The sequence below is a fragment of the Gadus morhua genome, chromosome 14 (genome assembly GCF_902167405.1).
Source record: "Gadus morhua chromosome 14, gadMor3.0, whole genome shotgun sequence".
NCBI lineage: Eukaryota > Metazoa > Chordata > Actinopteri > Gadiformes > Gadidae > Gadus > Gadus morhua.
In genome coordinates this window covers 6,618,100-6,632,552 of record NC_044061.1, presented here as the reverse complement: position 1 = coordinate 6,632,552, position 14,453 = coordinate 6,618,100, and the positions used below count along the sequence as shown (strand labels likewise).

Genomic DNA, 14,453 nt, shown 5'->3' with positions numbered 1-14,453 from the left:
ATCTCGCCAGATTGTTGTATTAAGATAGGGTTTCACCTCTATTGAAGGTTTCATTCGTTATCGGACTGAACTGAACATTATGATTATGCTTTAACTTGACAGAGTTATTTGAATAAGGTGAGCTGTAGAAAACATGGACTACGCATGGCATTGACCACAAGCTGCACAGTTGAGGGGACAAATGGGAACAACACACAGCCCAACGATTACAGTCTTTCTGCCTTTGCATGTTGTGAAACAACTGCTCTGAGCACTGTAATCAGCATTTGCTTCTTATTATTGATGCTTAATATTTTCTATCTGTCTTCAGTACTGCTGAAGGTCAAGTGAAAAGGGTCATGGTTGGCCACTGCATAAAGTATTTATATCTTTGCATGAGTACTTAGGTGTATTTGCATATGTTTTCATGTTGCATGTATTTATATATGTTTGTCTTCATAAATATGTCCTTATGTTTTAGTCCTCCCCTCCTACATATTGACCTAGACTGGGTTTGATGTGTGGGGCATTTGTACTACAAATCCAAGCAGTACCCACAATAACCGAGTGAGGGGCTAGTGAGTCATTTTCTACAGCTCCCCTGCTTTGAGTGACTCGGGTTTGTAGGACTGTAACGTTAGGTGAGTCGCTCATTCAAATCAGTATCTCTTTCTATTACGGTTATCACGTGAATGGGTTATTCCAACTATCTAACCCTGATATTGGTCTTCGCTGGAAACCACCGATGCGATGATTGACTGTGGACGAGTGGAAAGGCTCGGTTCCGCCGCCCAGCTGTGTTAGCCTGCTAGCCTCACCTCTCAGCCTTGAATGGCTTGTTAGCTACCCATGCTAAGTGACACAGAGGAGAGCCGACCCCGGTGTCTTCATCAAGGCCTATAGGATCTATAGTTTGTACACGACAGCTGGGCTAGCCAAATTTTTTTAAAACGTGTTTGAACACCACAGCCATCCATGGATTTTGTACATAAAGCCAACACCGTGTCTGACTGCCTGCTTGGCTTCAAGAAGGACGAGTCCGGGTGGAAGACCTGCAAGAAGTCGGTAAATGACTGATGATGTTTTTATTGTATTCACTAGATCTTTTGTTATTCGTGTTATTCGTGTAAGGTCACTCTGACATCCTGATTCCTCGTCTTGGATGAATAAAGCACGGCGTGTCTTATTTGATCAGGTCTTATGGACGACTGAATGGTGTCCCATGTGTTTAATATTTGATCAGTTTATCCTCACTGGTTCAGCGAAACAGAGTCATGACAGTGTCCATCGATCTCCATCCCTGATCCGAAAGCTGATCACCAGCCTGTGTGCACATTATAAAATCCCCCCGACAGGAGGGTCGACGTGGATTAAAAGTAAAAAAATATTTATACCCCCGCCCCGATCATGTCATAAATTGTCGCAAACTACGATAAGTAATAACGAAGAATGCTGTGTGAACTTCGGCCTGTGCGTCCAATAAACCACAATGCCGCAAGTGTTAAGTCGTCCCAACAAAACCAAATGTCACGTTACACTTATTAAAACCTCCCCATTTGGCCACATCAACCACATCCATCATGAAGGGAGGACAGAATATGGCTGCTGTCTGCCACGTCTCCTCCTGGATTTTATGAATGAATGGTTCATCAGTGAAGGGATCTTTTTGCTGTTGCACATACCTTTGGTGCAAAAACGTCAAAGGTGACCCGTTTAGGGAGAGTCTGGGCTGTACAATGTACCATGTGATTCAAAAGTTGACGTTGACCCCTACTCCAGTTTGTAATAAAGCTGCAGGTGAAACGGAGCCAGTCCAATCTCACTGCTGTATGGCGTCTTGTATGTTATGTAGGTTTATCTGTTTGGATGAATCGTTTTGTTACAATGCATGAATAAACCACCTGCACAAGATACGTGACCCCACTATCTGAACTGGCCATTCTCCCTTCAATAGTTAATCAATAATTCATATCTCCTTTATAGAATGATGTCATCGTCTCCTGGCGTCCCTCCACTGAGTTCCCAGGAAATGTGTGAGTTTATACTCTACCCCTAAATGATGAACTGGTAATTATAGCTGAAGGTCGTTTTCCACTGAAGCACACAGTTGCATGATGTTGTTTGTTCTGCTCTTTGACGTCTGTTTGTTCATAATGATGTAATAGCTCGGACAATAAGGGCATGCTAGTCGGCATACACCGCAGCGTGTACATTCCTTTTTATATCTGTCCTACTTCTCTGACGCCGTGTCCTGTGTTGTGTGACTGCAGCTATAAGGGGGAGGGGGTGATCAATGGCAGCAAGGAGAAGGTGTGGGAGTGCCTTGAGCCAGTGCCGGGTGGACTCAGGGTGAAATGGGACAACAACGTCAAGAAGTTTGAGCTTCTGGAACAAGTGACAGAGGTGCGTGGAAACCATCAGGTTAAACGGGTTACGGGTACTGCATTAGGCTTTGTTACGTTAATTTTTCTGTTCACACTTTCTTTGACGTTTGACCCAAACCAGTGCTTACATTCTGAAGACCCTCGTAATAATGGGTCCAAAGTGACGGAATTCAGACACTTGTCATCAGGTAGTTTTTGGACAGGTTTATCAAGGAGGCCGGATAAGTTTAGACTCTCTGTCTCTCCCCCCCCCCCCCCCCCCCCCCCCCCCCCCCCCCCCCCCCCCCCCCCTCCTCAGATCATCTCGGTCTGCAGAACGGTGACCCCGTCGGCAGCCATGGGCATCATCGCTCCACGAGACTTCGTGGACGTTGTGCAGATAAAGCAATATGAAGACGGCACCATCTCTTCGAACGGTAAGCCTAGCCTCTCCTCTTGCATTATTCGCAGTGTACTGTGATGTGCGTAAGGCCTCTGACTGAGCACGAGCAGCGCATGCTTCTGTCCCAGTTGTAGTATGGCTATGTGATGTTATTGTACCTGCATAACCTAAATGGCTTCCTGTCGCAGAACGGCCTCTTAGCCAAGGGGCTAAAGACCGTTCCTTCTTTAAAGCCTATTTAACTTTAAGTGTGGACTCTGACTCAAGCGCACTATATGCGCCCAATCCCAATTACCGGACTCACAGACTTTGATGAGCGTTCTCACGAAATTATTAAGGCTTTAGGGCTGTCCCAATTACGAATTCCAAAGGGCGTGAGGGTTTGAGTCCACACTTACCTAGCCCTTTCTGTGAGTCTGCATCAGTGCAGACTTCACCTAAGGGAATTACCCACAGTTCAAAGCGTTGTGACATTTACCGCGGAGACCATAGGGTATTCCAGAATTTAGGAAGGTAAACAACACGACTGTCAATACGCGACCAGATGGGAATTTCTGCCTTTTTTTAAGTAAGCCGGATCATTTGGATCAGCTCACCAACAAGAGCCGGCTCTTTTGGCTCCCAAACGGCTCTTCATATAACTAATTATACCTTTTATAATTCAGCCAAATGTAGCCCGTCCTGACTTAAGATTAGTATGTGTAGGCCAATAATCACCAAATTCAATACATCCTTTATACTGAAGTATTCAAAAATATAAATTATATTTTCTAATTCATTAAATTGTTGTAGCCGATTGTTTTCATTGCTTTTACAAAAAAAAAAAGAAGAGAATTCTCAAACCGGCCAGTGTCAGCAGCATCTTTGTCATTAAACATTACCAAACGTGTGCTCTCGTGAAGTGCTGTCCCAATCCCATATATACCTATCTGAGCCCATCCATGTGGCCTCACGCACTCACTCACTTAGCACCTGAGATTAAGTCTGTGAGTCCTTAGTCCTTAGTCCTCAGGGCTCGCTTTGGGATCGGGCCATTGTGTCAAAGGTCTAAGGTTCAAGGTTAGCTACTGACCACTGCTACTGACGGGGAAAAACGCTTTAGATGTTTAAGAATCCTCTTTTCCTGAAATTATGTTATGACCATTTCACATTAAAAACGTCCAAATGTTTGGGTTTGATGTTTCTAACAATAATGTATCGCTGAACCATATTTACTGTCCTCACTGTTCTTATTTGAGGCCTGGGACTCCTGATCCTGTCTAATGTCTGAACGTGCACCTCTTTTCCTCTGCCCCCCCCCCCCGACAGCCACCAACGTGGTCCACCCCGGCTGCCCCCCCCAGTCAGGCTTTGTGAGGGGCTTCAACCACACCTGTGGCTGTATCTGTGTCCCTATCTCAGGGTGAGTACAGGGCCCCGGCGACCGCATGCTGGGTCCTGCTGGCCCTCTTGCTATGTCGAAATGGAAAGATAAATGTTCATGAGAATAATGAGGGTAAGAATAAACACAATCATATCGGGCCTTATGCAATCACTAGCCAACAGTGCCTGGCTTGTTGTAAGAACAATATTGTCCAGGGTGACCCTGGTGTGTTCTGTGCGTTTGACAATTTGACGTCGGTGAAATTATTTCGTTTTTATATCTATTGGTTTGCTCTCCACTAAATCAACCCCAGAACATTTTTTTTAATGGACATAAAAGAAGCCTCAAGTGGCCGTCCAGTTTGCCCACAGTGGGGCAGCATTGAGCCACAGCCCCGGAAGAGCCTAAGCATTGTGTCGCCAGCTGTTTTCTTCCGACTTCTCATGTCCACGTCGCTCCCCTCCCCTCTCCTCCCCTCCCCTCCCCTCCCCCCTCCTCCCCTCTCCTCTCCTTGGTTCTCCAGAGAGCCCAACAAGACGCAGGTGTTCAGCTTCTTCCAGACGGACCTGGGCGGTCTACTCCCACGCTCCGTGGTGGACTCCTTCTTCCCCTCCAGCATGGTCGAGTTCTACAGCAACCTGGCCAAGGCTGTGAAGTCCCTTAAGGACCACTGAGAGCGGCCCCTGCCTCCCAGGCCCAGCTAACAGGTCACGCCTACTGTTGAATCCAGTAGATTATCATTTAGCTCCCATTTGTTTTTATAATCCCTGCCGTGTGTCTAAATCCGTATATGCAGTGTTCTCTTGTTGCTCTCACCCTGGCATTCCACTTCTACTTTCCCCTTCCTGTTCACTGCATAGTTGTTACACAGTAAAAACATGCATGTTGCATGTGACCTTGATACTAAACCCTGGGACCCTGGAATCAGTTTCCATGGCAGGGCAGTGAGGTATACCTCATTTTTCTGTTGTTTTTGCCTTGCACTTGAAGACGTTTGATGGTTCTTTTGTTGGTTATACTGTACCCCAGGACATCGGCCCCCCTCCTTCCAGTATACAGTACTTAATATCAAAGCACAGATTGAGGCACCTCTATTACTTGTGGTTTGCATCTATTGGCACTAAAACGACAATGACTCATGGATAGGTTGATCCATCCAAAAAAGGTGCAAGCTTTTGTTTTTAAAACAGGAATACCAAACTACACTACATTGCTATACTGAGTGTTGTACATTCCCTTTACTACTCGATGTCCATGGGCTATTTTTGTGTCTTTGCTGCACACACATTGAGCTGAGCTTTTATCAAAGGTGAGAGGTTACTGAGATATTCTTTACTTCTGTCTCAAAGCCACCGTGTAGACTACCCTCGTGTTTGAATCCTTTTTAAAAAAAAACCTACAAAGCGTGTATTTTGCGTTAAATCTTATTTAAACTGGCACACAAAGCCAATTTCTTCTAAATGATCTTAGAAGCACTTTATAATTCCAAAATGTAACAAATGTTTTGCTCCCAAAAAATAAATGTCAGGCCCAGTTAGCGTTCAGGTTCAAGGGTTCAAGAGAGTTCAGGTCAAGTGCTTAACAAAATGACAAAATCAGAGGCCTTGCGATTTAAGATAGTCAGTATGTCAGACAGGGGGTATGGCGGTACGAGTTGAGGTAAGGTAAAGATCAGTGTTCTGTTTGACTGGTGGCCTACCAGCAATAAGGTGCTGGTGGTCCGACTTGCATGCATCATTTTCCATTTACAAATATGATAAGCCATATAAGGTAACATCTTTTTTTAACAATTATTGTATCATTATTTTCAAACTAAAAGTCCCTTTTATTAACTTTGATCCCATAAGGATATTCTTAATGATAATGACAACCTTTAGAAGTGCATTCTACTGTTTGTGTTTTGTGTGCTTGGCTCCCTGTTGATTCTTTTACCAATTCCAATTAATTTATTCATCCCGGGAGGAATTATTTTGGTTGCGATTTCTCCATTCCAGGTAATAGAAAATGGGATACATGTAATATTTTCACTTGTGTCTCTGAGATGTGTACATGCTTGAATATGTTATTGACTTGAAATGGTAAATACAGGTGGCTGCTAAACTAAAAGAAACACGACAAGAATATGAGGTATAATAATGCAGTATACAAATGCGAATATGAATAATCATGACCTGGGGAGTGAATTTTACCTTGTGGACTGAAAGATTTTTAATCCATATAAAATAAGTGGTGGGATTGTTCCAGAAAATAGAAAATAATGTTGTTAAATGGAGAGCGAAGGCCCAAAGCACTGCCATTAATCAACCATGCAGATGGCATTCCCATGGTTACAGGTAAACAACCTGGTCTGACCAATTTCAGACAATTAGTCTGTGTTTCTTATAATTTTGTAGTTTGCTGTATGTGATCTTGGGTACGTTTTTGACAAAGTGATGAAGTCAAGAGTGTTTTTGGCCATTTATGCAAGATCAAAAATGTTACTGTTATATCAATTCCATTTTGTGATGTTTTCATCCAATTGAAAACAACTGCTGCTAAAGAGAGTGGCCCATGTTAAGTTTTACATGTATATTCAGCACATACAATAGACTGTTTACCTAGTACTACACTGTACCAAAATAATTTGTTCTTCTGTTTTTGTAAAGCACCAGCATTGTCATTAAATTACCAATCAGAATACATTTGAGTTTCGACAATTCTCATTAAAACAATATTCAGACCATCAAAATGTACTTTTTTCCCATATTTGGAATGAAGAGTTAAAACTGTTGCCCTTTAAAGTTTGAAATATGGTTTCTTTATCTTTTTTATATAAGTATTTTATCATAACGAGGCTTTATCTTATTTACATCAATACATTGAAAATACATTTAAACCGACATTTTGCAACCTTGTGTCTGCAGCCACAACTATTGTTAAAACGAATTGGGTTAAAAATTTGTGTAATTAAATAATATTAATAACAGTATCCACCCATGACTGAATTGACCAAGGTATTTTTCGGCCTTTGAAGAAAAAGTCGAAATGTTTTTGTTGGTTTTTTTGCAGAAACGATGGTTGCAGTGAAAAAGGTAAAAAGTGCAGGCTTAAGTGTAGCTGATTGATAATGCATGCACACAAGGAGGCCACAACTGGAAAGTGCTTAACAGTCTTCTCATTTGTCAATGGCAACCAGTGACACTGACTGACATCCTGACATTTTCAAACTTAAACTCTGATAAAAAATAAAATAGTTCCCATATGTCTTTCTTCTAGTTCATACAATACTACCGTACATATGAGTTGATATTAATACATTTGGTTGAAAAAAAAAAAATCTTGATGTTTTGAGCTTTATGCAATTGCAAACTCACTGAAATAGAAACTAGCGCTAACAAGGTACCCGAAAGCGTCGCTGGTATGGCAGAAGAAAAGCTGAACCATCTAAATCAACCAGCAGTGCAGCTCACTCCTCCGCTGCCCTGTCTGGAGTACCGTGTGACCCCGATGGCTTCGATCTTTGGTTTGTTATCGAGGCAAGAAGTCATGGGAAAACAAGTGCAACATTTGTCCCCCCTGCTCCCATGTTCCATTTGAAGCTCGCTCGATGTACAGTAAAAGGATCTTGTCGCTGGTCATTCGTCGTCGGCCCTCCGTCTGATCACAGCTGTGATGGGTTCTTGAGGCAGGGCCTTGATGATGTTCCAGGCCTCGAAGCGCGTCATGTCCTGGAGATTCGTTCCTTGGACCTCCAGAAGCTCGTCTCCACACTGCAGGCCGCAATCCTCAGCTACACCGCCTGAAGGATGCGTGTAAAACATGGCTCAGGGCATGGCATTGGACATCATTAAATTATACGGCATGCATCCATTTCACTATCGCATGAAAATACTACAACACATTAGATTCGAGTCTAGAATGTTATTTAAGATTGTGGCCTCGCTTGGCCCCAACGTATTTATTTGTTGGAGGTGGTCATGTGAGTCGGCTGTTCCACCTAATCATCTGATTAAATTGCATCGCCGACACAGATTAAGGTTTTTAACAGGCTTACCCGGATAGATCCGGTTAATGAGCAGCGGCCTGTCTCCGTTGAGGGAGCCTTTCCCTCCTTCCAGGGTGAAGCCCACCCCGCCGGCAGACTTGTCTATGGTGACGTGCACTGGAGGACCTACTGTGTCAACACACCACAATGTGTCCTGTTAGACGGCATCTCTCTTTGGACAAACAGCAGGTGATGCAATTGTTTTTAATGTAAAAGTTGAACCATATTAGTAATGGAAAACATTTCCGAGATTTTCTTTTTTAGGATAACAAATATATTGCTTTCATCTCTTAACTGAATTGGTGTGGTAACCCGATTCCAGAAATTAATATTACGTTTTCCAGTAGAGTATATCCAATCAGGGGGGGGGGGCAAAATAGGAATTGCAGGGCATGATTAAATTTGATAGTGATTATTTGTATTTCGCATTTTCATTCTTCGTTTTTATGAAGAAACTCACAGGAGCCGAGGTCTTGCTCCCCCTTGCAGCTGCCCTGCCGTGCCTCCGTGCCCCCCCTGTCCACCGCGTCGCCCTCCCCCCTCCTCCGGACCACCACCACGGCCACCCTCATGGTGCGGGCGAGGCGCACGGCGGCAGTGACCTCGGCATGGGCGGCGTTGTGGAGGGACTGCCCGTTCACGGACAGCACCTCGTCCCCCTTCACGATGGTGCCCTCCCGGGCGGCCAGGCCGTCGGGGAACACCTTGTGGACCTGGGCCGAGGGGGGAACCCACGGGGGGGGGGGGGGGGGAGGGAGGGTTAAGATACAGTACGGTTGACTTTGTGTACTACTGAGTCAACAACATGGAGGCAGTTCTGAGTTCCCTCACTGTAGCAGCCTTGTTCTCGTGGTCGGACCCCCCAGCCACGCTGAAGCCCAGCCCGGCCCCCTCGTCCTTGTGCAGGACCACCACGTGGATTTCCTCCAGGGTCTGTGAGGAGGAAGCACAGGTGAGTACCGGCGATGATGCCTCTCAAAGGGTTTGTGGTCGGGAGGTGTTTGACTCGGGTTCCGGTCAAACTGGTACTTGTTTGTCTTTTTGGAGACGTAGGTTTTCCGAAGGTTGGTGTTTGGGGCGCATCCACAAGGCCCACTTTCAATGAGTCACTCTATCCTACAATGATCTCTATTCACAGAGGCAGTCCCAGTGTGCTGGCCTGAAGACACATGTTGGCCTTTCTGGTTATTGGCTCAGTTTAGAGGCCTGGATTTGCTTGGATTACCCTTGCCTTTGAGCCACGTTTAGTTTGCATGATTCTGGTCAAGAGGCACAACTTTTGTATTTAACTTCAAATGTTTGACTTTTGATTTCATAAAATATGCAGCATTTAGCATTTTAGTTTTAATAATAAACACCCTGCTTAATTGTTCAATATGTAAATTGCCTCACTTTCTGATTTGCAGGAATGTATTTCATTGGAAAGGCTAAGTCCAACATTAGGAAATGAAAAACATTTTTTTTTATAATTTATCATTTTCAGCTTCTATAAGTGCTATTATCAGTGTCACCATCCTAGATTGGGCAAATGCAAGATGTGAACAAAGTGGTTGTCATTTCAAGACATGTTATATTCACAAATATCGTGAAGGGAAAGTGTTGGTAATTTGACAACTGTACCTTCAGCATCTCCACACTGAGAGATTTGACTTCCTGGATCATGCTGTTTATCTTGTCTGAGGGGATGGCTGAAATGACTGAGCGTGCACTAGCAGACATCTCTGTCGCATCCTCAGCCGTTCCCCCCTCCCCTACATTAATGGTACACTCCCTCAGCTTGGCCAAGCTGTGAAAAACAAACAACACAGACCAACATCATGTTCAGATGATATTCGAAGTTGACACGACGCACGTTATACCCACACGTAAAGGTATTGAGTGTTTGTGTTTTTGTGTAGATAATTGAGTATAATCCACTTCTCCTGCAGAGAAATTATAGAACTGATCTCAACAGGAAGTTTAAAAAAAACCTTGCAAACTTGGCCACTTCCGTACAAATCGGAACCAGATGCAAGTCTGCTTTTTGAGAGCTCCTATTCATACTGTTATTCTTGTTGCGTAACTGCTTGGAAAGATTTGTGTTTGTACCACATTAAGGCTTTCTAATGAATTACCTGCATAAGATACAATAATTATAAAATATAATAAGATATATAGAACAAAAACATAGTGTGCTAACTCCTAATTTAGTTATGAAAACTTTCCAGGCAACACCAGTAACTTTCAAATTAACTCGCATACACCTCCACCTTTGCCATCACAACCGTCAAGATTAGTCCTTTGCGATTCAGGACAGGACAGACGGAACAGAACGGTCGACACTAAATGTCCCTCTTTGTCATCCTTCCTTAAAGGTCCCATGACATGAAAATCTCACTTTGTGAGGTTTTCTAACATAAATATGAGTTCCCCTAGCCTGCCTATGGTCCCCCAGTGGCTAAAACTTGCGTTTGGTGTAAAACGAGCACTAGCTGTTCTGCTCGCCTTTGAAAAAACGGAGGCTCAAGCGCGCTGATTTGGAATGTCTGTGCTCATGACGTCATGAGGAATCTCGGCTCCTCCCCTTACTCTGCCTGGCCCGCCCAGAGACGTTGGCCCGCCAATGAGACTCGACCGTGCGAGCGCCACGTGTGTGTGTGTGAATACACACACTGTAACGCAAGTGTTTCTTGTCGGTTCTTTGACGTGTCTTGTATTTCCACAACGAGACTGTCGTGGGGGTTATCTGAGCCATGTTTGAGAAGGAATTGGGGGAAAGGAACTTTGGTTTGACTCGCTGAAGTACATGAACTGCGACATAGCCGGTTGCCGCGAGGCACCATCGCCCGGCAGCGGGCAGCTGGCAGCAGGCAGCGCGCGGTTCAGTCGACTTCAGGTTGATGTGAAAGTGGAAGAACCAGAGACGTCGCAGAACCCGACAAAGTCGTTTGTGATTCATAATATCGTCTGGAGGCGCACACAATATATTATATGATATAGATATCTATGTATTATATGATATTATTTAGATATAGAGCTCCAGGACTGTAACGCAAGTGTTGTACACTTCCTTGTTATTTGGCGCATAACGCGTCGGACTCTCGTCTCTGGTATTTCTACAACGAGACTCGTATTGGGGGTTATCTCAGCCAAGGTTGAGAATGAATTGGGGGGAAAGAACTTTGGCTTCGACTCCCTCAAGTCAAGAACATGAACCACGACAAGGAGGAGAAAGGGATCTTTGCCGGGCAGCGCTTAGGCACCTCCGCCTCCGGCGGTGGTCCCTCAGCGGGGCTCAAGCGGGAGACATTCGCCGCCAACAATCCCTTTCTCCTCCATGTCGTGGTTCATGTTCTTGAGGGAGTCAAAGCCAAAGTTCCTTCCCCCCAATTCATTCTCAACTTTGGCTGAGATAACCCCCAGTACGAGTCTCGTTGTAGAAATACCAGAGACGAGAGTCCGACGCGTTTTGCGCCATCACACCAACAGCAGAACGGTTATCCAAATAACAAGGAAGTGTACAACACTTGCGTTACAGTCCTGGAGCTCTATATCTAAATAATATCATATAATACATAGATATCTATATCATATAACATATTGTGTGCGCCTCCAGACGATATTATGAATCACAAACGACTTTGACGGGTTCTGCGACGTCTCTGGTTCTTCCACTTTCACATCAACCTGAAGTCGACTGAACTGCGCGCTGCCTGCTGCCGGCTGCCCGCTGCCGGGCGATGGTGCCTCGCGGCATGTCGCAGTTCATGTAGCCTACTTCAGCGAGTCAAACCAAAGTTCCTTTCCCCCAATTCCTTCTCAACCATGGCTCATATAACCCCCACGACAGTCTCGTTGTGGAAATACAAGACACGTCAAAGAACCGACAAGAAACACTTGCGTTACAGTGTGTGTATTCACATTGATGTGGACGTTGAAGAACCAGGAACGTCGGAATATCGGCTCACACAGCTTTTGGCCGTGATAATATGTATTATATGATATAGATATCTGTGCAGGCTATTTGATAATATTTAGATATAGAGCTCCAGGACTCCCGTGTGTTCTAGAATATTTACAGAACACGGCTAAAGGCTGTGTGCGCCTCGCCATTGCGATACATCCACTGTAAACAGAGCGCATGGTACCGTCCCTGGCTGCAAGCTGCTCAGGGCCACACCCCCACCCTCCTCCTTGACACGCCCACCGAAACAGCGCATTTGGGGGAAGCTCAATGTGCGACTGGCTCGGAGTGGCTGTAACTCTGCACCACGGCTGAATTTCAGGAACGTCTTTGAATACTGTGTTAGTTGCCCACTAATACCTATATTAAGGAATACATAAAATAGCATGTCATGGGACCTTTAAATGACACTTTTTAGGGTAATCCCCACCCTGAGGGATCAAGCTGTAATATTACCTTACTGAGAAGCCCTTGTCATCCCTTTCTGGTATTTCAGTCGCAGGTGAATCTGTTTCCAGACAGTCCCAGTCACTGTCAGAGATGGAAGGATCTGAGGACAGCTGATGTTTTCTCAGGCCAGTGTCACATGCTGATGTTGACATAGAATACATCAATGCTTGGCACATCTGGAGGATAGAATAAAATATGAAAGAATGGATATATGCAAAAGGAATATCAAACTGATTTGAACGGTTACAGCGATATTGATCCTCAGTGCTGACTGTACAAAAAGTGACACTCTTTTTGCTTGTCCCAATATATTTTTTTTAATAGATCGAAATATATATATTTTTGCACTGCAATCAATACTGGTAGGATGCAAATTAGTTGTGGCAGCACTGAGAATCCTTTGACTAAGTATGTTTTAAAGGAGAACTACAAGCTAGACCGTATTTGTGAGTTGCTTTGAGTTTTCTCATCCAAGAGAATACTGCTTCAGACGTGTCTAAAAAAAATTGCGGCCCCAAGATCTAACCCAAGGAGGGTTCAATAAAAGAGAAAAGTTGGACCATTGATGTTAGTTATTTTTTAAAGCAAGTGTATGAAGCAGTTCTCTCTTAAATTAGAAGTAAGCCAAGCTTGACGTTTCCCATTAAACATGGGGAACTTCATGATTATCCTAACCAGGACACAATGATACCTGATCACTGAAAGCCATGATTCTCTCCATGCCTTCTGGCTCAGTGTCCATCAGAGGGGTATTCTCAATGGTCAGCAAGGCATCCAGGGGTTGGCTGTCTGTTTCCAAGGTTGGCTCAGTGGTTGGGAAGTGTTCCCTCTTCTCTTCCCCATTCTGGTTCTGGCTGTCTTCTTCGGGAGTGTTGTAGGTACCTGGGCTCGGTTTCATCTGAGAGACTCGAATGGGCTTGATCAATCCACTTTGTTGTACTTCTCCCAGGATCACCTCTGGCTGCTTTCTGAGTGGTGTTGTAGCCATCTCACCTTCATCAAGAACAACAGTGGAATCTCCACCTGTCCCTTCAGCTGGATTAGCATCACTCTCCTCACTCTCCTGGACATGTGCTGCAGAGGTGTCGATGGGGGCAAGGGAGACTATTGGTAAACGCTCCACAGTTTGGGGATTGGTCACCCCAGGAGAGGGGCCGGTGGCTGAATAATTGGGACTGCAGGGTGGGGAAGAGATGACCACATGGTCATCTGGTCTTCCTTCTGAAGAAGGGCTATTGATTGTACATGGCATATTTATTTCAATGTGCTCATGTAGATGTTCTTCTTTGGCACGACGGTCACTCCTGGGAGTTTTCACCATGAGGGGTAAGGAGGCGGAAGGCGCCAGAGGCCTTCTGTTGGCCATATTCTCTCTGGGCCCAGGACTGGAGAAGGTCTCGAATGAGTTGATCTTCTCTTTGAAGGACAGGTTAGCCGTCGATGAAGTGGATCTCGGACTCTGTGCAAAGGGTCTGGTGAGTCCAAACGTTTGCTTCTGTTCCGTCGATCTAGGTAGCTCCCTCTGGTAATGCTTGCTCTGGATACTCTTCAGGCTCTTACGTATCCAGGCTGGCTTAGGGGCCACCGGGGGGGCCTTCTTCGCCTCCGTTGGGTCCTCAGGTTTTGGTTGCATGGTCAGGTTGGAAGCAGACTCTGACAGAGATTCAGTGGCCAAACCGTTGAGGTCGTCCTTGGCGACCGGGCCGTTTGTGTCGCGTCGGAGCGAGTCGTGGTCACCGGGGTCCATCGCGACTCTGCTGCCTACGGGGTGCCGAAGTGGTCGGTCGTCGGGGGAGCTTTCAGAAAGACGAACCCAGGGGTCGCTCGACAGCTTGTCTTGTAGGTGTTGCTCTACACGATACTGCCTTCGTAGAGCTGCTCTCTTGTGGCGGGAGCAGGATTGGGCTAAGCAATAACCTGCAGACACC

General features: G+C 45.1%; 2 protein-coding genes across 2 annotated transcripts in view; one reads left to right on the top strand and one right to left on the bottom strand.

The window, feature by feature from the left end:
• The first annotated feature begins 23 nt into the window (after nt 1-23).
• stard5 (StAR related lipid transfer domain containing 5) lies at nt 24-6,789 on the top strand. Its single transcript, XM_030376311.1, has 7 exons — nt 24-620; nt 949-1,044; nt 1,963-2,012; nt 2,250-2,382; nt 2,662-2,779; nt 4,054-4,147; nt 4,632-6,789. The coding sequence occupies exons 2-7, from the start codon at nt 955-957 to the stop codon at nt 4,780-4,782; spliced, it is 636 nt and encodes a 211-aa protein (XP_030232171.1). The 5' UTR covers nt 24-620; nt 949-954; the 3' UTR covers nt 4,783-6,789.
• Nucleotides 6,554-14,453, bottom strand: part of il16 (interleukin 16) — a 29,649-nt gene continuing 21,749 nt past the window's right edge. Inside the window, exons 24-30 of the mRNA XM_030377467.1 lie at nt 13,217-14,442; nt 12,532-12,701; nt 9,753-9,918; nt 8,964-9,065; nt 8,593-8,845; nt 8,142-8,261; nt 6,554-7,886 (exon numbers count right to left, since the gene is read on the bottom strand). Of these exons, the coding sequence (XP_030233327.1) occupies nt 7,723-7,886; nt 8,142-8,261; nt 8,593-8,845; nt 8,964-9,065; nt 9,753-9,918; nt 12,532-12,701; nt 13,217-14,442 (2,201 nt within the window). The 3' untranslated portion in view covers nt 6,554-7,722. The remainder of the gene's footprint in view (nt 7,887-8,141; nt 8,262-8,592; nt 8,846-8,963; nt 9,066-9,752; nt 9,919-12,531; nt 12,702-13,216; nt 14,443-14,453) is intronic.

Bases quoted from the DNA above. Each gene is read 5' to 3' on its own strand.
- stard5 (XM_030376311.1), top strand. From the start codon at position 955: ATGGATTTTGTACATAAAGCCAACACCGTGTCTGACTGCCTGCTTGGC. The intron at 1,045-1,962 runs GTAAATGACTGA...TCTCCTTTATAG, and splicing joins GGAAGACCTGCAAGAAGTCG to AATGATGTCATCGTCTCCTG. The intron at 4,148-4,631 runs GTGAGTACAGGG...TTGGTTCTCCAG, and splicing joins ATCTGTGTCCCTATCTCAGG to AGAGCCCAACAAGACGCAGG.